The sequence below is a fragment of the Chiloscyllium plagiosum genome, chromosome 12 (assembly GCF_004010195.1).
Source record: "Chiloscyllium plagiosum isolate BGI_BamShark_2017 chromosome 12, ASM401019v2, whole genome shotgun sequence".
Taxonomy (NCBI): Eukaryota; Metazoa; Chordata; class Chondrichthyes; order Orectolobiformes; family Hemiscylliidae; genus Chiloscyllium; species Chiloscyllium plagiosum.
In genome coordinates, this window is record NC_057721.1 from 45,588,426 (window position 1) to 45,611,352 (window position 22,927).

The 22,927-nt window shown below is 40.9% G+C and overlaps 1 protein-coding gene across 2 annotated transcripts in view; it reads right to left on the reverse strand.

Annotated features, from left to right (window-relative positions):
* The window catches only part of gdap2 (ganglioside induced differentiation associated protein 2), a 75,060-nt gene that overhangs the window by 19,137 nt on the left and 32,996 nt on the right, over window positions 1–22,927 (reverse strand). For both annotated transcript variants that reach the window (XM_043700939.1, XM_043700940.1), the window contains exons 4-8: window positions 19,991–20,079; window positions 17,218–17,294; window positions 10,171–10,330; window positions 7,071–7,221; window positions 6,326–6,402 (exon numbers count right to left, since the gene is read on the reverse strand). In XM_043700939.1, the coding sequence (XP_043556874.1) occupies window positions 6,326–6,402; window positions 7,071–7,221; window positions 10,171–10,330; window positions 17,218–17,294; window positions 19,991–20,079 (554 nt within the window). The remainder of the gene's footprint in view (window positions 1–6,325; window positions 6,403–7,070; window positions 7,222–10,170; window positions 10,331–17,217; window positions 17,295–19,990; window positions 20,080–22,927) is intronic.

The window sequence follows — 22,927 nt, forward strand, 5'->3', positions numbered from 1 at the left end:
GACCTCTCCGCCCCCACCCCCGTCTGGCCTATCACCCTCACCTTGACCTCTTTCCACCTATCACATTTCCGACGCCCCTCCCCCAAGTCCCTCCTCCCTACCTTTTATCTTAGCCTGCTGGACAAACTTTCCTCATTCCTGAAGAAGGGCTTATGCCCGAAACGTCGATTCTCCTGTTCCCTGGATGCTGCCTGACCTGCTGCGCTTTTCCAGCAACACATTTTCAGCTCTTGATTAGATGGGCCAATGGGCTGAAGAGTGGTAGACGGAATTTAATTTAGATAAATGCGAGCTACTGCATTTCAGGAAAGCAAACCTTAGCAAGACTTAGAGTCATATAGATGTACAGCATGGAAACAGACCCTTCGGTCCAACCCGTCCATGCCGACCAGATATCACAACCCGGTCTCGTCCCACCTGCCAGCACCGGGCCCATATCTCTCCAAACCCTTCCTATTCATATACCTATCCAAATGCCTCTTAAATGTTGCAATTGTACCAGCCTCCACCACTTCCTCTGGCAGCTCATTCCATACACGTACCACCCTCTGTGTGAAAAAGTTGCCCAAAGACAAATATTCACAAGCTGAAGTAGGCAGGGGGAGTGTTCCCTGTGGACTTTGATAATACAAAATGCATTATGAGTGAAAATTTCAACCTCGTATTGTGTGTGTTATAATCTCAGCAGATGTTGTTACTGGACAGGTCAGATTGGGGTGTCATGGTGGCTCAGTGGTTAGCACTGCTCCCTCACAGCACCAGGGACCTGGGTTCAATTCCAACCTTGGGTGACTGACTCTGTGGAGTTTGTGCATTCTTCCTGTGTCTGCGTGCGTTTCCTCCAGGTACTCCGGTTTCCTCCCACAATCCAAAGATGTGCAAGTTAGGTGAATTGGCCATGCTAAATTGCCCATGTGTTCAGGCATGTGTAGGTCAGGTGCATTGGTCAGGGGTAAATATAGGATAGAGGTAAAAACAATGACTGCAGATGCTGGAAACCAGATTCTGGATCAGTGGTGCTGGAAGAGCACAGCAATTCAGGCAGCATCCGACGAAAGAGTAGGGGAATGGTTCTGGGTGGGTTACTCTTTGGAGGGTTGGTGTGTTCTTGTTGTTGGACTTGTACACTTAATGGTAAGGTCCTAGGGAGTGTTGCTGAACAAAGAAACCTTGGACTGCAGGTTCATAGTTCCTTGGAAATAGAGTCGCAGGGAGATAGGATAGTGAAGGTGGCATTTGGTATGCTTTCTTTTATTCATCAGAGTTTTGAGGACAGGAGTTGGGAGGTCATGTTACGGCAGTTCAGGATATTGGTTAAGCCACTCTTGGAATGTTGTGTGCAATTCTGGTCTCCTTCCTATTGGAAAGATGTCATGAAACTTGAAAGGGTTCAGAAAAGATTTACAAGGATGTTGCCAGGGTTGGAGGATTTGAGCTATAGGGAGAGGCTGAACAGGCTGGGGCTGTTTTCCCTGGAGCGTCGGAGGCTGAGGAGTGACCTTATACAGGTTTATAAAATCATGAGGGGCATGGATAGGGCAAATAGACAAGGTCTTTTCCCTCGGGTGGGGGAGTCCAGAACTAGAGGGTATAGGTTTAGGGCGAGAGGGGAAAGATAATAAAAGAGACCTAAGGGGCAACCTTTTCACGCAGGGGGTGATGAGTGTGTGGAGTTGGCTGCCAGAGGAAGTGGTGAAGGCTGGTACAATTGCAACATTTAAAAGGGATCTGTACGGGTATAAGACTAGGAAGGGTTTGGAGGGATATGGGCCGGGTGCTGGCAGGTGGGACTAGATTGGACTGGGATATCTGGTCGGCGTGGAAGAATTGGACTGAAAGGTCTGTTTCCATGCTGTACATCTCTATGACTCTAATAGAAAATGCAATTGTATCAAAATCTATAGTATTAAAGCATTAAAGTCAACATTTTAGGTGTAATAGTCTTCCTCACAAAGGGCTTTAAATTGCGCACATCCTGGACTACTGCAGTGTAGGAAAGGTTGTTAGTTGGAGGAGATCAAGTTGAAACTTTTGGAGTTTAGATTAGATTAGATTACTTACAGTGTGGAAAAAGGCCCTTCGGTCCAACAAGTCCACACCGAAGCGCAACCCACCCATACCCCTACATTTACCGCTTCACCTAACACTGCGGGCAATTTAGCATGGCCAATTCACCTAACCTGCACATCTTTGGACTGTGGGAGGAAACCCGCGCAGACACGGGGAGAACGTGCAAACTCCACACAGTCAGTCGCCTGAGGCGGAAATTGAACCCGAGTCTCTGGCGCTGTGAGGCAGCAGTGCTAACCATTGTGCCACCGTGTGCCCACACTACTCTGGTGATCTGCAAAGCTGAGATCAACGCAGATAGTATGTTTCTGATGCAGTCATCCCACTCCTTAAGGATGTATAAACAGGAGAGGAAATAGGTGACTGCCAGGCAGGAAAGGAACAGGCAGCACAAGAGTCCCCACTGTACCCTGTATTAAATTCAGAATACTAATGAGAAAGATGGCTTCCCTGCTAAGGGTAGCCTAAGCCAGGTGACTCAGCTATACTAGGAACTGGAAGGAGGTTGAGAAGAGCAATAATCTTATGCGATTTGCCATTAAACAGCTTTTCTTCAGCCACAAGCATGAATCAAGATGGTAGGCACCTTTCCTGGTGCCAAAGTCAAGGACATCATTGATCACATGCAGTGCAACAATGCAGGAACATGAACAGTGATCAGTCATGGCTCACACTGCAACAATGGAGGAGCATGAACAGTGATCAGTCTTGGCTCACACTGCAATGATGCAGGAACATGAACAGTGATCAGTCATGGTTCACACTGCAACAATGGAGGAGCATGAACAGTGATCAGTCTTGGCTCACACTGCAACAATGCAGGAACATGAACAGTGATCAGTCATGGTTCAAACTGCAACAATGCAGGAACATGAACAGTGATCAGTCATGGCTCACACTGCAACAATGCAGGAACATGAACAGTGATCAGTCTTGGCTCACACTGCAACAATGCAGGAACATGAACAGTGATCAGTCTTGGCTCACACTGCAACAATGCAGGAACATGAACAGTGATCAGTCATGGTTCACACTGCAACAATGCAGGAACATGAACAGTGATCAGTCATGGTTCAAACTGCAACAATGCAGGAACATGAACAGTGATCAGTCATGGTTCACACTGCAATGATGCAGGAACATGAACAGTGATCAGTCTTGGCTCACACTGCAACAATGCAGGAACATGAACAGTGAGGGTGCGGGTAGATATCAGTGACAAGAAAGTAACTGCAAGTAGTTCTCCTGTAACTGTGTTTTGTGAACATGATTTGGGTGTAATGCGATTTCTGAACGGTGAACTATATTTTTATATAAAGCCAACTCCCATTCGATGTTACACGATTCCATCCCTGTTACTAACCAGCTGTGATTTATTCTGCTGGCGCATCGATTGCAACAGATTGGCACCTGTGTGTGCATTTCTTTTGCTTCTATCTGCAACTAAAGTAGAGGGAGCAAACATTGAAATATTTGGCTGAAATGCTTACTGGGATCATGCATGGAGTTAGGGCGGTGCCGGGAGGGTAGGGGGAGCGTGAGAGAGCGAAGGTGCAAATACAGTAATGTCCAGCGAGGGTTGGAGTGTAAGTAGGCCTTTTGTAAAGCAGAGGCTTAGTTACTGGCTATGTGAAGCTTCAACATACGGCAACTTTACAAGAGAGGATGTTTGTGTGTCGATGGGGGAAGGTGTGAAACTAAGAATGGACCACTGGGGACCCTCGTGCACTATAGAAATTGACCAAGGTGATTTAGACAGCATCTGCTAACTCATGACCACTTTACCTCGAAGGACAACGGCCGCAGATACATGGGCACACCATCAGCTTCAGGTTCTACTCCAAGTTAGTCATCAACCTGAGTTGCTGTTCCTTCATTGCCATTGGGTCAATATCCTGGAAGTCCTCAACTACGTCCTGGGTCTACCTATAGCATTTAGACTGCAGCTCTTCAAGATGGCATCTGGTTACCAGCTTCGCAAGGACAACTTGGCAATATATACTGCCCCAGCCAGCAATGCCCCCATCCCATGAATGAACAAAAAAGGTCTGGGGAAATAATATCTGCACAGCCAGATGGGTTCAGGTTTGGATAAGAACATGAGTAGAACGAGGTAGAAAAAAAACGTCCTTGCAGGGTGGATTGCAGTGTTATTGAAAGGGCTTAACCTAATTTGGTGGATGGAGGCTGCAGAATGCAAACCCAGAGATAAAATTAAAGTCAAAAAAATGAATTAGAGACACAAATTTAATTAGTGTCAAATAATAAATGGCAGGGTTAAAAGAAAAGTAGCCTGGCATATATTCAGTTTACTATGCATGTAATATGAAAGCATGACGTGTGGTAAATGTTTCGCAAGCAGTCACATGCATGCACACTGTGACACTTACAGATTCCTAGTTCAATTAAAAAAAATCAAAAGGATTGGCTGCTAAATATTTCTGAAAACAAGTCCAGGAAAGAGAACTAAGAAAAAAAAAAGGGAGGGAGGGAGGTACGATGATGAAGAACAATATTTCTGATTGCCAATTAGTGAGAGGAACATAAAATTATAGGTGGTCTGTAAAGTACACAATTAAAATGAGGGCTTCAGTCATTCTCCGTTCGGTGTTCTCTGTACCATCACGTCTAGGAATGGGAATTGGTTGTCCTTTTTTTCCTCTCTCGTGAATCGGATTCCTGTGAGTGTGGCGTTGATGATTCGGTGTGTGTTTTCTATTTCTGTGTTTTAATGATTACAAAGGTGTCATCCACATATCTGACCCAGAGTTTGGGTTGAATTTGCGTTACGACTGTTTGTTCTAATCTTTGCATTACAGCTTCCGCTATGAGTCCAGAGATGGGTGAGCCCATGGGTGTGCCGTTGATTTGTTCATATATTTGGTTGTTGGATGTGAAGTGTGTTGTGAGGCACAGGTCCAGTAGTTTGAGTATGCCGCCTTTGTTGATAGGTTCCCCGTCTTGTTGTCTCTTCTGTATGTACAGCAGGTTGGCTATTATTTCTCTGGCAAGGGTTTTGTCGATAGAGGTGAACATGTCTGTTCTGTATGTCCAGCAGGTTGGCTATTGTTTCTCCGGCTAGGGTTTTGTCGATAGAGGTGAACAGCGCCGTTACATCGAATGAGACCACGGTTTCTTCCTTGTCTATGTGTATATTTCTGATGATGTCCAAGACTTCCTGTCTTGACTGTATAGAGTGTCTGGATCTGCTGATCAGGTGTTTCAGTTTCTGTTGTAGTTCTTTAGCCAGTTTGTGTGATGGGTGTCCCTGGTAGCGATACGATGGGTCTGAGTGGGATGTCTGGTTTGTGCACTTTAGGTAGTCCATAGAATCTGGGGTTTCAGGTTTCATTCTCTGTAGGTCAAACCTGGTTATCTGTCTGTTTTTTTCTACAAATCTTCTCGCAAACTTTGAATAGATGATCTGCTTTTGGGTGCTGACTAATATGCCCTGCCAAGAAATGTACTTGGACTACCAGGTTAGGATAGCATGGGAACTGTGCTCAGATGTTCCAGCCAAACAGTTCACACTTGTTATTCAGACTTGCACAGGAAGAATGACCCTTTAAGCAAGTAGTTTTGATTCCCAGGACTGTGGAACCAAATAGAGCTTGAATCACATACTTCAAATTAGTCTCAACACAGAGCATATTTTACCTGTAGTTGGATTACCAGTATTACAAGCACGAAATCTACTTTGGAAGAAAAGTACACTGTACTGAAAAGGTTGACTGAACAATCACCCACACCGTGAAGTAGCAAAGAAACAGATCTGCAAGACTATGAAACCCAGATTCCTAACGGTGTGCTGAAAGTTTCCTGCAAGGTCCAAAACCTATCCTCTACAACTCTTTCAACTCTGATAGCATCAGAGTATGGAGATTGGCTAAATAGCTGATCTCAGAGAAAACACTGCAGGAAGCAACAAAAGGAGACTGCACTTTTAAAAAAATGCAAGCCACCATTCTGGGAAGGAAAACTGCCAGTACGTGGAAGTGGGTGGAAGGAGAGATGGCGAAAGAATAAGGGATTGTGAGAGCAAGAGAAAATTCAGGAGAGGTTCTGACTTCTATTATTTGCAGCTTACTGAATCATATTTGGAAAAACAACATTCAGGCATTAAAGGAGTGTTTTGAGGAATCTCTCGTGTGATAGCACTGATCCTTCCAGATTAATGAAATTATTAAACATCCGTGGAGAATAATCATCTTGTCCTCATTATATCTTTTGTCAAAGTCTTACAGCACCTACTTACCAGTTTGATATAATGCTTTCAACGAAGCAACACCTGACAGGTCATCTGCTCTTGCTCTGCACAACCAACGGTTATAGCTAAAAGGAAATATTATTATCCTGTGAGTAATATTTAACAAACAACAGGAATAAACAGAAGACATATGGCCAATAGACACAATTTCATAACATGGCTGCCTGGAACTTCCAAGGAGTGCAGTGCAATTGCAAATTCAGCAACTAAGTACACCTCAGGTTAACACTGCCAACAGGTTAGTAAGAAGAAAACTAGCTCCAAAAAAACAAATGTACTGTGAAAGCCTATGATGAAGCTAATGTGATGGTGCAGATACATGCTCTCAATTCCCCATGTTTTGAATGTTAATGGTGTTATCAAGGAGAAAGGCTGTGTACAACCTTATTTTCTCTCCCAAAAGTGGAAGAATTCATACAAACAAAACAAATTAAGCTTAAACATGAAGGTGATGCTAAAATAACACACGTATTTTGTTTAGAGCACTTTACCTGCACAAAAGTCTGAAAACAGCACAGCAAAATGTTTGGCAATGTATTTAAACCTGGAAAATCTATTCTGAAGGAGGTAGAGTTTCTTTTGGCAATTTTTGTAGCAGTACAATGTTGTATATAGGGGATACTTATATCAACCAAGACCAAGATAGAAGAGTATGGAATATTCACTGCGTTTAAAAGGCAATAAAGAGAAACGCGTGCAGTTTTCATGCATTATATGCACACTCACTACTCACTTGCGCTGATGTGCTTTTTGAACGGCTGCTTCAGACATTTGTCCTTGAAGAATCAGCCGCCTCTGTTTATCAATATCTCCTTCCATCTTAGCAAATGCATGTGTTCCAATATACTCTAGCTCAAGGTGTTCCTCATCAGATTCATCTTCATCTAAAATAATGATAAATAAAGTGACATTCCTTAGGTCAAAAACAACACTTAAAACTAACAAATCGTATTCAAATAAAGTAGTTTACACATTCACTAAAGCTAATGATCAGACCAACAACATCAAGTTTTAATACATCAAATGATAAGCTCTTTAGCATTTGCTAACAAATTACAAGTTCTAATGTAGAATTTTAAACTGGAAAGGCAATGTATCTAAAAAAAATTAAACACGTTAAGCAAGCCATTTCACCTATTACAAGTGACTGTGACAGTGGTGTTATCCATTAACAGGATAATGCCGTCAGTCCAAAAAGACATTCTGCATACTACAACTGCATAAAATGTGTTTGTATTTCAATGGCAGTATGATGCCAGGTATGCAAGCTATATGTTCCAATGATTGGTTGATTGAATCAAACAATGGCTGCTCACAATAGAGTGCAGACTGTACTCAACAGCACACACTTACAGAACCCAAAACAAAGCATCCAAAGTCAGCTGTGATTCTGTGATTGGGTAGTGGTTGCTGAACAATCTTGTGTTGTTAATAGCTGGAACAACAACTAATTAACAATAATTAGAAGAGCTTGTATCATGGTACATTTATGCAGACTACAAATCAACATGTAAGCATAGAGGTCCATTCCTTGCACATCAAAACTGGTGTCCTTTTTCAAAAAAAAAACCGAGGAACTTGAGAAGCCTATAGTTTTCCTCAATGCTTTCTCCACGGGCAATACCATTGCCAATTCACATCGTCTTCTCCTGTCTGACAAATGGTTGCATTTGCTAACACGTGCATGCAGATCTTGCGGGGCAAGAGTAAAGGATTGGGACCTTGAGAGAGGAGAGGGAGGAAAAGAGGAGTCTTTCACTTGAGCTTCCACTGACCTCCGGCAGACAGGATTCCAAAGATTCAGTATCCTCAATGAACAATTTCCTCCTCACTTCAGTCCTAAATAGCTTACCTATTAGCTTGAGACAGTGACCATGATTCTCGATATGGCAGCCAAGGGAAACATGCTTCCTGCATCTACTTTGTCAAGACCAGAGAATTTTACTTAGATCTACTTTGATGGACCCAGTAAGAATTTTTAAATCTCAATGTGGTTCCCACTTATTTTTCTAAACACTGGAGAATAAAGGCCCAGTCTTTTTAATCAGCTCTCAGAGGAGAATTCTACTACCCACGCAATTAAGTCTGGTGAACTTCTGTTGCATTCCAGCGAGAGCAAGCACTTCCTTAGTTAAGCAGACCAAAATGATACACAGTTCATCAGATTCACTCCAGTACTAAAATTTTCTTTTAATAAATGCCAATACATCACATGCTCACCTAATGACTTGCTGTCTCTACATTACCTTTCAGTGATTCATGAAGGATACTTGGGTTTAATCAACATTTCCCAATCTTTCACCATATAAGAGAAACCCTGAATTTCTCTTACTCCTATTACTCTTCAAGAGGTCAGTCAAACCAGACGTAATTTCCTACGTAGACACGGGGAGAATGTGAGGCAGCAGTGCTAACCACTGTGCCACCGTGCCGCCCAAATCAGAAATGACAAGTAGTAAACGAATAAAGCTAGCATTCTACAACCAATACAAAATTTGAAGCCGAGACTCAAGTTACTCAGCAAAGAGGAGTACTAAACACTGAAGTTTCATCATCTTATAAAATCACATTTCCAGCTAATAACCACAAATAAAATATTACTCCACTGAGCAGAGCACAGCCTAATCTAGTGAGAAAAAACCCTTTAAAACACAAAGTAAAGTTTACATGTATAAAATATCTTTCAAACAATCCAAATGGAGCAATTATGTTTCTGATCATCCAGCTGAAATATGTAGTTTAAGGATCAGTGTGTTAACAAGGGCATCACAATGCTTGGAAATTGTTTCTTCAAAAGGAGACTGCCACAAGGATCAGTGCTGGATCCACTACTTTTTGTCATTTATATAAATTATTTGGATGCGAGCATAAAAGGTATAGTTAATAAGTTTGCAGATTATGCCAAAATTGGAGGTGTAGTGGACAGCGAAGATTACCTTGGATTACAAGGGGATCTTGATCAGATGGGCCAATGGGTTGAGGAATGGCAGATGGAGTTTAATTTACATAAATGTGAGGTGCTGCATTTTGGGAAAGCAAATCCGAGCAGGACTTATACCCTTAATGGTAAGGTCCTAGGGAGTGTTGCTCAACAAAGAGACCTTGGAGTGCAGGTTCATAGCTCCATGGAAGTAGAGTCGCAGGTAGATAGGATAGTGAAGGAGGTGTTTGGTATGCTTTCCTTTATTGGTCAGAGTATTGAGTACAGGAGTTGGGAGGTCATGTTGCAGCTGTACAGGACATTGATTAGGCCACTTTTGGAATATTGCGTGCAATTCTGGTCTCCTTCCTATCAGAAGAATGTTGTGAAACTTGAAAGGGTTCAGAAAAGATTTACAAGGATGTTGCCAGAGTTGGTGGATTTGAGCTACAGGGAGAGGTTGAAGGCTGGGGCTGTTTTCCCTGGAGCGTCGGAGGCTGAGGGGTGACCTTATAGAGGTTTATAAAGTCATGAGGGGCATGGATCGGGTAAATAGACAGTCTTTTTCCTGGGGTAGGGGAGTCCAGAACTAGGAGGGCATAAGTTTAGGAGAGGGGAAAGATAGAAAAGAGATCCATGGGGCAACTTTTTCACGCAGCGGGTAGTACATATATGGAATGAGCTGCCAGAGGAAGTGGTGGAGGCTAGTACAATTGCAACATTTAAAAGGCATTTGGATGGGTATATGAATAGGAAGGTTTTGGAGGGATATGGACAAGGTGCTGGCAGATGGGACTAGATTGGGTTGGGATACCTGGTCAGCATGGACGAGTTGGATCGATGGGTCTGTTTCTGTGCTGTACATCCTTATGACTCTATAACCCCTGAAAACTATTCATATGATAATACTCACAAGGAGGAATGCCTGGTTTGTCCAATATACGGATCTGTCGCTCTGCAATGACCGGCTCTCCTTCAGCATTTCCTACATCGGCAGGGAGGAACGGTAGAGATCCCCTCTCTTCCTCCAAAGACCGTGGAAAATAAAGAGGCATCAACTTTAAATATGTAGCCTGTGGGAAGTCATATCAATTGTTAGCTGTAGATTCCACCTCCACCTGCCCTCAGCAGATCTTGTTTAAGCTTTAAGAGCATCTATTATTGGAATACTATGGAAAACATTACATAAGAATGGTCTAGAATGGCTATGACCTATCAAAGTAGTCCCATAGCTTCGGATCCCAAAGTAGCTTGAATATTCTTTAAAATGCTTCCCTACATGCTGGTCTGGCAGCATACTAATCCTTTATGTCCGAGCTTTTGTAATGTCAGTTGTGAAATTTATATATTTTAATATGATTTATTTTGTATTTTTGAATTTCGAGTGAGTGGCACTAGTTTCCCATGTCTCTGAAGAGGTTTAATGACGAACTTCAGTACTTCTGTAGACATGGTGATTTTCTTTTTAAAAACAGTAAGTGAGCAAGTTAGGGCAGACAAATGGGAGCATTTTTTACATTGAGAGTTTTTTTTTAAAAACAAGCAAACAAAGCAAACAGTTGTGCACTAGGATTTTAGTTCATAAGGTCAGGGATTGACTTTCTTTTTAGGATAAATGCCTATAGCTAGGGTCAAAAAGCTTTTTCATTTCAGTTTATGCTATACATCATAGCTTAAATTTTAGGTTCGATCTGAAATCTTGGCTAAAGTTGGATACGCAAAACAGCGGCTCGGGAAACATTAGTAGTTTAGGACATTTAAGAAATTACCTCCATGTGAGGAGTTTCATTTAAAACTTCCAGACCAGAAGTACTTAAATTAGAGGATGTTATGGGAATCTTCAGAAAGTGTCAACTCAATTGTATGAAAGCTCCAGGATGAGACAATCAGATCCTCAAGATGGGGAACTGATAGTAAAACTAAGCTCGATTAAATACAATAGAAGGGTATACTCCCTGGTCTGAATTCTGTAAAGAAGTGGTTTTGGGATTAATAGTTTTGTATTTTACCAGGTGTTTCTAAATTTGAGTTGTAAGCAAATAGATTGGCTTATTTTAATTTTACTACTTTTGGAAAATAAATTTCTCAGAATCATACAGAACAGAATTGTCACAACTCAGCCATGCTGATCTGGTTTCCTGAACTGAACCGTTCCCATTTGCCTGCATCTGGCCCATATCCCTCTAAACCTTCCTATCCATGTATCTGTCCAAATTTCTTTTCAATGCTGTCAATGTACCTGCCTCTACCACTTCCCCTTGCAGCTCATTCCACATAAACATTACCCTCTGTGAAAAAGTTGCACCTCAGGTCCCTTTTAAATCTTTGCCCTCTCACCTTAAACCTATGACTTCTAGTTATGGACTCCCCTACCCTGGGAAAGGGAGCTTGCCAATTCACCTTATCTATACCCCTAATAATTTTATAGGCCTCTATAAGATCATCCCCAGTTTCCTATGCTCCAGTGAAAAACGTTCCAGCCTACCCAGCCTCTCCTTATAATTCAAACCTTCTGGTAACGGTAACATCCTTGTAAATTTTTATTGTACCCTTTCCAAGGAAATAACATTCTTTCTGTAGCAGGGCATCCAGAATTGTATGCAGTTTGCTTGTTGTTAAAACTGAATGTTTTGCAGTGTTTGTTTCAGTGAAAGACTAAGTTTTTAAAATTAAGAAAATACTATGATCGACCAAGCTGTATTTCAATCTGGGATCATAGAATCCCTACAGTGTTCAAACAGGTTATTAGGTCCAACAAGTCCACACCGACCCTACGAAGAGTAACCCACCCAGACCCATTCCCCTACTCTATTATCCTATATTTAACCCTGACCAATGTACCAGGTCCCTGGTGCTGTGAGGCAGCAGTGCTAACCACCTCAATCTGACTTGTCCAGTAACATCTGCTGAGATTATAACACCTTCAACACCAGTGAAATTTTCACTAATACTGCATTTTGCAGCCATTATCAAAGTCCACAGGGAACACTCCCCTTGCCTACTTCAGCTTGTGAATACTTGTCTTTGAAAGCAAAGACTGTCAGCACTGAGGAAAGAAAACACGCAGTCTACACAAAATGACGACAGACCATGGGTCAATGAATAAATCTCAATCAAGTCCACACCAATAATAAAGGTAGTCTGAATAAATGTCACAATATAGCTTCTCCTGATCCCTAATAATTGTTATGTTTCTATTTCTTTCATGGGATATGTTGCACTCATATGATCAGCATTTACTGCCCATCCCTAATTGCCCTTGAACTCCCTTGCTTAGCCATTTAGGAGGGCAATTAATAGTAAATTACATTGCTGAGGGTCTAGGAGTCATTTGCAGGCCAGACCAGGAAAGGACAGATTTCCCTCCCTAAAGGAAATTAGCAAACCAGATGGATTTTTACAACAATTGACACTAGTCTCATGTCACCAGAGAGACCAACTGAAGAGATTTCTCCTGATTCCCATTTACTCCAATTTTGTTTAGGCTCTTTGATGCCACATTCAATCAAACGCTGTCTTGATGTCAAGAACAGTCACTCCTATCACACTGCTGGAGTTCTGCTCCTTTAATCATGATTGAACCAAGGGTGTAATGAGGTCAGAAGCTGAGTGGCACAGGTGGAAACCAAAGTGAGGATTAATGAGCAGATTATTCCTTGGTAGTGACACTTGTTATCACGGTCAATGACCCTTTTTCTTTGGCATCCATTAGATTAGATTAGATTACATTACATTAGTGTGGAAACAGGCCCTTCGGCCCAACAAGTCCACACCGACCCGCCGAAGCGCAACCCACCCATTCCCCTATATTTATCCCCTTACCTAACACTACAGGCAATTTAGCATGGCCAAATCACCTGACCTGCACATCTTTGTGACTGTGGGAGGAAACCGGAGCACCCGGAGGAAACCCACACAGACACGGGGAGAACGTGCAAACTCCACACAGTCAGTCGCCTGAGTCGGGAATTGAACCCAGGTCTCTGGCGCTGTGAGGCAGCAGTGCTAACCACTGTGCCACCGTGCCGCCCATTCTTCTCATCTTCTTCTCTATTCCTTCCTCTTAGTGCTTTTCTTTTCTTCATCTCTCACGGCTTATTAGGATTCCTAGCCTCCTGGCGTGGTGACCTCCCAGCCTCCTGCAGAGGTCTCCTGGCATGGCATGGCGTCACTCGCGCAGTCTGGAGCCAGGGCTCGGGGTGGACTGGAAACCAGGTGCCAGAATGGTCTGTTGTACTGAAGTTTTATTTCTGTAATACTGGACATTTTATTTCTCTATTGTCTAAGATCTTGTTACTCAAGAAGCTGTGCCTAGGTACATTTGTATCCAAGTCAGTGTTGTAATTGGTGACATAAGCTTTGACTATACACAGTGTATATGACAATAAAGACTATCCTTATTGTAATTTTGTTACTTTACAGATTACTGAAAGTAGACTGATTGGCTTGGTTAGATTTGTCAAATTACTACCTTGCTTTATTGCGCACAGTACATTTCTGGGTAATTTTACACATTATTGGGTGGATGCCATTATTCTAAATCTATTGGACCAGCTTTGCTAGGCAACAGCTATTCTGCAGCACAAGTCTTCAATACAATTGCCGGAGTGTTGTCAGGATCCATGGCCTTCATCTGTTTCTTGGATTGAATTGAATTGGTTGATAACTGGCAACCATGATGCTGTAGGGTTCAGGAGCAGGCAGAAATGGACCATCGTTTGGTAGTTGGGACTGAAGGCTGATGCAAATACTTCAGCTTCATCTCTCTCACGGATGTGCTGGACCCCTCCAGCATTGAGGATTATGATATTTGTGGAGTTTCCACATCCTGTTAGTTGTTTAATTTCCACCGCGATTCATGGCTGGATGTGGCAGGAATGCAGAGCTTAGATGTGAACTGTTGGTTATAGAATCATTTAGCGCTGAGTACTGCATGCTGCTTCAGCTGTTTAACATGCAAGTTTGATATGTCATGGCTTCCCAGTGTTGCCACTTCAGTTTTAAGTATGCATGGTGCTGCTCCTGCCAGGCCCTCTTGCAAGCTTCCTTGAATCACGGTGGACCTTCTGGCTCAATGGTAATGCTCAAGTGTAGGATGTATCAGCCTGGGTTACAGATTTGGTTGAATATCACTCAGCTGCTGCTGATGGCCTACTGAGTCTCATGAATACCCAGTTTTGATTTAATAGTTTTGCTCAAAGTTGGTCTTATTTACCATGGTGGTAGGGCAACACAATGTAGAATATCTTCAATTGGAAGATGCGACTTATGTCGACATGGACTGTCTGGTGGTCACTCTACTCACCATTGTCATGACAGATGCATCCGTAATAGGAAGTTTGGTGAGGATGAAGTCAAGTAGATTTTTCCCTCTTGTTGGTTCCCTCATCACCTACTGCAGACCCAGTCCAGAATCTACATCCTTCAGCCAGTCTGGTCAGCAATGATGATACCAAGCCACTTTTGGGGATGGATATTTAGTTTGCTCATCCAGAGTATATTTTATGGCCTTGCCACCCTCAGCAATTCCATTAAGTGATGTATACCATGGAAGAATACAGATTCATCAGGGTGGTAGGTAGCATTCAGCACATACAAACTGATGCCCTGAGACTTCATGAGGTTCACATTCAATTGCTGTCACTCCAGATAATTCTGTCACGGACAGTATTCCACTGTGCCCCTCTAGTGGTTCTATGGAACAAAACATACTAGGATGCTAAGGGCAATGTCCAGGATGTCATCTGAAAGGTTTCTAGTATCTAAGTAGGTACCAGAAAGCCCATCCAGTTTTATTCCTTCTTTAGGCTTTGTAGCAGTTTTTATATAATGCAGTGACTTATTTGACCTTCTTAGAGGATAGTTCAAAGTCACCTACAATGCTATGGGTAGAGAGTCACATGTAGGCCAAATCAGGTCAAGATGGCAGATTGCCTTCCCTGAAGGACAATAGTGAACCATGGTCACCGTTATTAAAATTTCACCACCTCACATGATTGGATTTGAAGCCATGCCTGTGGTCCGGGATGACTAGACCAGTGACATTACCACTATGCCATGACCTCACCCACTTATTTTGCAGGTTCTGGATGGGAATTGCCCAATTCTTGCCATTTTAATGTGGGCAGCTATGACTCAGTAGAATATTTTAATTTTTAGTCATCCCAATTGAGTGCCTAGCCACTAAATACTGGATTTTCCTTTTAACAAAAAAGTTTGGAAACTAATTTTTGAGTAGAGTTTTTTTTTGTTTTGCTGGAGAACTTTAACTCCAACCATAACCGTAAGTGTCCTCCTTCAATGATGTGTATTTTCATATTTAATCTCATCTGAAATAGGTGATATTAACAAAGATGTGACAGCAAGACAATGATAGCACGGCTCATGCTGTAGAAACTGAATACACTTTACATTTGTTTAAAATTCCCAATTTCTTAAAGTCGCTGTGCTGGGGACCATTACCTCCACTATTAAGAAGGACAGTCCATAAAAATCAGTTTAAATGAAACAATTGCATTACCTGCACAAGGCTGCTATAAACAACCTTAAGTGACCTCAATTCACTGCAGGAAGTACTGTCAAAAGTAGTAGGCTAACACTGCCTCTGCTGTCACCAACATATCTGTCTATGGATGGAATACATCCCAGGGTGCTAAAAGAGATGGCAGGAGAAATAACAAATGCACTTGTGACAATCTTCCAAAATTCACTGATGCCTGCGGCAGTTTCAGTAGACTGGAAAACAGCAAATATGACGCCACTATTTAAAAAGGGAGGAAACCAGTTAGCTTAACTTCCGTAGTGGGGAAAATGCTCGAGTCTATTATCAAGGAATAAATAGCAAGGCATCTAGATAGAAACTGTCCCATCGGGCAGACACAGCGTGGATTCAGAAAAAGTAAGTCATGCTTAACTAGTCTTTTGGAATTCTATAAAGACATTACAAACATGATGGATAATGGGAACTCAGTAGATGTGGTGTATCTAGATTTCCAAAAGGCACTCGACAAGGTGCCATAGAAAAGGCTGCTGCATAAGATAAAGATCAAGGTGTTACGGGCAATGTATTAGCATGGATAGACATTGGTTAACTAACAGGAAACAAAGAATGGGAATAAACGAGTGCTATTCTGGTTGGCAGTGACTAATAGTAAGCCTCAGGGATCAGTGTCGAGACTGCAATTATTCACAATTTACATAGATCCAACCTTCCAACTCAGCACTGCCCTCTTGAACTTTCCTACCTGTCTATCTTCCTTCCTACCTATCCACTTCATCCTCCTCTCCAACCTATCAATTTCATCCCCACATTCATCGACCTATCGCATTCCCAACAACCTTCCCCCCAGCCCCATCCCCTTCTCATTTAACTCTTAGCCCCCATGACAGCGGGGGAATCTTGTAGAAACAAATACAATTATGAAGGGAATAGATAGGATAAAAGTAGAGAGGATATTACCACTGGCAGATGTAACTAGACAAGAGAGTATAGCCTCAAAATTAGTGGGAGCAGATTTAGGACTGAATTGAGAAGGAACTTCTTTACCCAGAGGGTTGTGAAACTATGGAATTCCCTGCCCACTGAAGTGGTTCAGGCTTCCTCAGTAAATGTTTTTCAAGTTAAGGTAGAAAATTTTTTGAACAGTAAAAGAATTAAGGGTTATGGTGAGAGGATGGTAAGTGGAGCTAAGGCCATGAAGAGATCACCACAATCTTACTAAATGGTGGAGCAGGCTTGAAGGGCCAGATGGTCTACTCCTGCTCCAAGCTCTTATGTTTATTTGTTGTTTTTGACAGCAATGGCAGTTGCTCACTAAGGCTTTTTCTTCTGCACAGATAAACATGAGTAAATAACAGCTCTCATTTCAAATGAACAGAGAAAAGTGCAGCCAAAGGAATGACTAAGGATATTCTAGTCATTTAGCTTCACAGTTAAAGACCTCAATAATGGATCATTTACCTCTTCTAAATCTGTAACTGCAAAAACAACAGTCTCAATAGTGTCTCCATGTTTCTCCAAAAATCGTCTAACTGTTCCTGAGAATCAAAACGTAGAAGAAAAATTATACATGTTATGAACTATTAGCGGACACCTTCCTGTGGAGAAAAAAAAAATCATTATTTTGGCTTCTCCTTAAATTTTGATGCTGTTCTGGCATCATCGCAATGTTGTGTGTATCACATTGTGCCAACATCGGCAAATATATAGTTGTGAATATTCAGTTCACAGTTCATGTGTTTTAGCATAAACTTCAGTTCCTAAATGTAGAGGTTAAGTGTAGAAAGTGGGATAAATGCAAGTACCTTGTAGTCTAATACAATTAACAGGTTGGGACCCTGTTGCATTAATGGGTTAATGATAGAAACGTGGAATCCTATAGTAGCATGTGGCCTTGTTCTAATTAGCCAGAGTGGTACTATCTATATTGATTGTCAAGAATTGCAACCCAGAATTTTTTTTTGGCAGATGGAAGAAAATATTAAAAACATTCATTGAACTCTGCATTGTTATAAAACTATTACTTTATTAAATCAAAGAATAAATTTTAAATAAAGGATACTAAATCAAAAAGGTTAGTTGGATGATAGTCCAGAACAGACTATGTTGTAATGGACATGGGTGAAGCTTACCAAATGGTCTCTAGGTTCAAATTACCTAGGTTTATACTGGGAGAGAGAGCAAGTTACAGCCTGACACTGAATGTTCCAGGCTACAAGTGATACAATTAACACACTCCCAACAGTAGGGCAGGTTAAGTCGCTGGAAGCCATAGACTTCGGTGCAACTGAGTGGTATGAATGAAGCAATATTTGCTAGTTGCAGCTGAGCAAAATTCAAGAACTTAAACGTTCAGTAGATAAAGGCTGAAATTGTTCTAACAATTAGATACTTAGAAGTAGTCTCAGGGGTCCTGGAGGACATATTTTTAGGGGAAGACATTGAATTATCAATACGTGAGCAACTGTCCCAAGGCTAGATCTTCGGAAGTGGAGAATCAGAAGTCTTCACAAAGGAGATAAATGGGATAGATGAGATTTGGTGACCCACAATGTCACTAATGTGGGGTGTTATCCACCTTGACCACATCAGCTATTTAAAGTGAAAACTGTGTGGTGTTCAATCACAGTATGCCTGTTGACTCATGTTAATCTTGAAGGTTAGTCTGACTTCTACATTTTTGTCAATTGTTTTACATTCTTAACCTTTACAATCAGGTGTAGTTTGTTTGTTTAAAAACGTGGAATTTTGTGGCTATATTCTCTCAATAAGGAAAGTCACAGGTTCCCAATTGGATCATGTAATGTGATGGTCTCACCCTGAATGATAATACATTGAACGTTTTAAACTCAACAATTATACGTTAAATGTTTGATTTTAATAACACGAGTCTGAGACTCTATGGAAATACTGTCTACTTTAATCACCAAATTCACACTTGCCATTTTTGTGGAATTTGAAGTACTGGATAATTTGAGATCAATGCTAAAAAACAGCGGTGCTAAATATCCATATGAATTGCTCAACAGGTTGAGTGCAATATGAACAAGGATAACTAACATCAATAACGTGAAACAAAGTGTATCGATAATACAAATATCTTCCGCATTCTCACAATTTTAAGCATGTCTATTCAATTAGCTCCCTCATACTGTATGATTAAGTGACCAGGTTTAGAACCTTCCATATCATTACTAGTTAAATAAACGTACACTTTTAAAACTAAAAGTGACGGTTAATTTTATAGCTGATATTTCAAAGTATTGAACAGGAGAAAACTGGTCAGCTGTACTGGTTCTTGGATGAAGTTTACAAATTCCTATATGCCGGCCTTGCTTCCTTCAACCTTGCAAATTAGCAGTCTTATAGGATAGCTGCCCAATTGGCTTCTGAAAGTTCCGACAGAGTTTGCCTAGTTTGCTATTTCAGGTTCAGGTAATGTATTCCTTCTTTTGTGACAAATATTTTTCCCTCAAGTTCTCTTGCAATTGTATTAAACCTACAGTCTCTAGCTCCCGATCTACTTACCAAAGGAAAGTTTCTACCTACTTGCTTGATCAAAACTCAACATTCTAAACATTTTTTTGTCTTCCTTTAAATTTAAGGAAAACAAATCTCGCTTCAATCAGCTCAGCACATTAAAAAAGACGTTCATCCTTAGAATCATCCGAATAAGTCTCTTGCGTATGTTCTCCTAAGGCTTCTTCCAATGTCTTTAGAAAGAAGTGATAATGGAAAATCATGTGTCAATCTAAGAAATTTTGGGGTTTCTTTTCTAATTTTTTTTCTGATGAATCCCACAGTTCTGCAGTTTTAATGATAAAAAAACAGATGAGAATAGTGAGTAGGAAGGAGACTTTTTAAGCATGACCTACTCTAATATTACAAGTAGACATCTAAGTACAAAAGTTAATTAATCTTTAAGAAAACCATAAAATAAATATTTTAAAAATCAATAAAAGCAGATCACAGCTACCAGATCAACAAAGTACATCACAGCAGTAGCAATCCTTAGGTACCCTTATTTTGATTCACTGCAATGAAACTAAAGGTTTGCAATTTGAAAACTGATAAAACTAGTAAACGCCTTGAGCATAGTGTAAGTAAAACGTTCTTGCATGCATTTCACATGGCAGAAAGCAGGTATCACTTCGAAAAACTGGAGTAAATTTTGATGTTTTCTCTCAATTTTGTGGAATATCAGCAACAGAATCACAAACAACATATAACATACTCAAAGCAATATTGGTTGCATCCTCCAAAGGGTAGCCTCTTTTTGGTGTATTAATGACACACAATCCAATTGAGGACATTGAATGCTCCCTGCAACAGATCAGAAGAAAAAATAAAAATCAGAACGGTTCATTTGTTTCCCTTCATTGGTTGCAGGACATGTATGATCAATTTTACTCTGAATGTGCACAAACAAGAACAAACATCCACAAAGAAATACTGCTCTAGCTAAAAGATTCACAATACAATCATTGCGGATATGATTTTCTTTTAAAAAAGGACAACACTGTTACACTGTAAACCCAGTTAGCTTTTAGAATAATGAACCACCCTGAAGCACATTTTAGATTAGTCATGCATTTTCCAATACACTTCTATCTAGTTTTCTTTTCAACTAATGACTTTGACTTACTCAAAAGGGAAATTCCAGAGCTGCGGGGACACGGCGCAACTCTGGGGGAGGGGGGAAAAGAGTTGTTGGACCGGGGTTTGACATGAGCGGTCAGTTCACATGTGGAAGCCCCTGTGCTCAGCTACTGCAATGTACTATTTATTTTTAATTTGTTTATGTGACTGTGATGGCCATCCTTTTAACTATGCCTAATTTCTGTAAAGTAATACAACTCCTTTTCTTTCTATTCCTCTTTTCGTATCTAAGATTTGTACCTAGGTACTTGTACCTAAAATGGTGCCATAGGAAACAACATTGTAAATCTTCATTGTACTTCTATCCTTGAGCACACGTGACAATAAAGGATATTCTATTGTTGTCAAATAATGGTTTTAATAGTAATTCTCTGCACATGAAGTGTTCCAGCTCGACACTCATTAAATTGTCATTTTGTCCTTCCCAGCGTCAGATTTTTAAAAATTGAGATTAAATGAAAACAATTAAATACTGCATCAACCAACATCACCACATAGAACTAATTGCAGCAACTTAATTCTGGAATTGAGAGAAAATACCTGTGAAATCAACAGCTTAATAATTAAAGTCCAAAACGCTGCTTCAGGAATCATACTGCATTTATTTTTCTGTTTACATCAGATTGAAGCCTCAAGTGAAATTAAGAAATAGTATAAAGAATGTCGGGGCATTCTTAAGAGGGAAATCATGAAAGCAAAGAGGGGTATGAGATATCCTTAACCTTATCTGCCAAGGCTAATTCAAACAGATTCTACAATTATATTAAGAGCAAAAGAGCAACCAGAGAGAGAGAGCAGGGTCCCTTAAAGATCAATGAAGTCTTCTTTGTGCTGTACCTCAGGTAGAAGAAATATTACATAAATATTCCGCGCCGGTTTTTATTGTGGAGAAAGAGATGGAGGCTAGAGAACTCAGGGAAACAAATATTGATGATTTGAAAATAGTTCACTTCACAGAAGACAAAATACTGGAGGTCTTAGAAAAGAAGGTGGATAAATCGCTGGGACCTGATCAAATGCATCCCAGGACATTGTGGAAGTTAGGGAAGAAATTGCTGGGCCCCTAGCAGAAATATTTGTCTCATATATAAGCACGGGTGAGGCGCCTGAGGACTGGAGGGTAGCTAATATTATGTCTTTATTTAAGAAAGGCTGTAAGGAGAAGTCTAGAAAGTACAGACCTGTAAGTCTGACATAGGTGATGGCTGAGTTGTTGGAGGTGATTCTGAAAATAGGATTTATGCGCATTTGGAGGGATAAGGAATGATTAGGTTTTGTGGAAGGAAAACCACACCTCAAAAACTTCACTGAGTTTTTTGAGGAAGTAAGCAGAAAGATTGAAGGAGGCAGAGCACTACATATTGTTTACTTGGAGTTTAGCTAAGCTTCTGAGAAGGTTCCGCAAGATAGATGAATTAGTAAAATTAGATTATTTAGGATTCAGGGTGAGCTTGCCAAATGGATACAAAGTTGGCTTTACGACAGGAGACAAGAGGGTGGTGATGGAGACCAGTTTTTCGACTGGAGACCAGTGACCAGCAGTGTTTCATAGGGATCAGTATCAAGTCCACGTTTGTTTGTCATTTTATATAAATGATTTGGATCAGAATATTGGAGGCATGGTTACTAAGTTTGTGGATGACTATTGGTAGTATAGTCAATAGTGAAGGAAGTCATCTAAAATTACAAAGAGACCTTGATCAATTGGGTCAACATGCTGAGGAGTGACAGATGGAGTTTAATTTGAATAACTGCAAGGTTTGCTTTATCAAAATGTAATATAAGGTTAGGACTTAAACTATTAATGGTTAAGGCCTTGGGGAGTGTTGTAGAACAGAGACACCCACGGCTTTGGCTTAATTTGCATCATTAGTAGACAGGGCAATTAAGAAGATGTTGTTGAGCATGCTTGCCTTCATTACCCAGACCTTCGCGTATAGGAGGTGGGATATAGTGTCGAGGTTGTACAGGACATTGGGGAGGCTTCTTCCGGAGTACTGTGTGCAGTTCTGGTTGTCCAGTAATAGGAAAGATATGATTAAACTGGAGAGGGTTCAGAAAAGATTTACCAGGATATTGCCAGGAATGAAGGATTTGAGTTATAAAAATAGGCCGGGACTTTTTCATTGGAGGTTGAGAGGTGACCTTATAGAGGTTTACAAAACCATGAGCACATGGATAAGGTAAATAGCAAAGAACTTTTCATTGAGATGGGGAAGTTCAAAACTAGGGGAATGTTTTTAAGGTGAGAAGAGAAAGATTTAAAAAGGACATAAGGGTCAATTGAAAAGAAAAATACGAATTGGCGTGTGGAACGAATCGCCAGAGAAAGTGCGTTTGCAGGTATAATTACAACGTTTAAAAGACATTTGGATAAGTACATGAATACAAAAGGTTTGGAGGGATATGGGCCAAAAGCATACAGGTGGGTCTAGTTCAATTCAGAAACATAATCGGCGTGGACTAATTGGACTGAACAGTGTTTCCATGCTGTATGACTCTATCTTGGTAG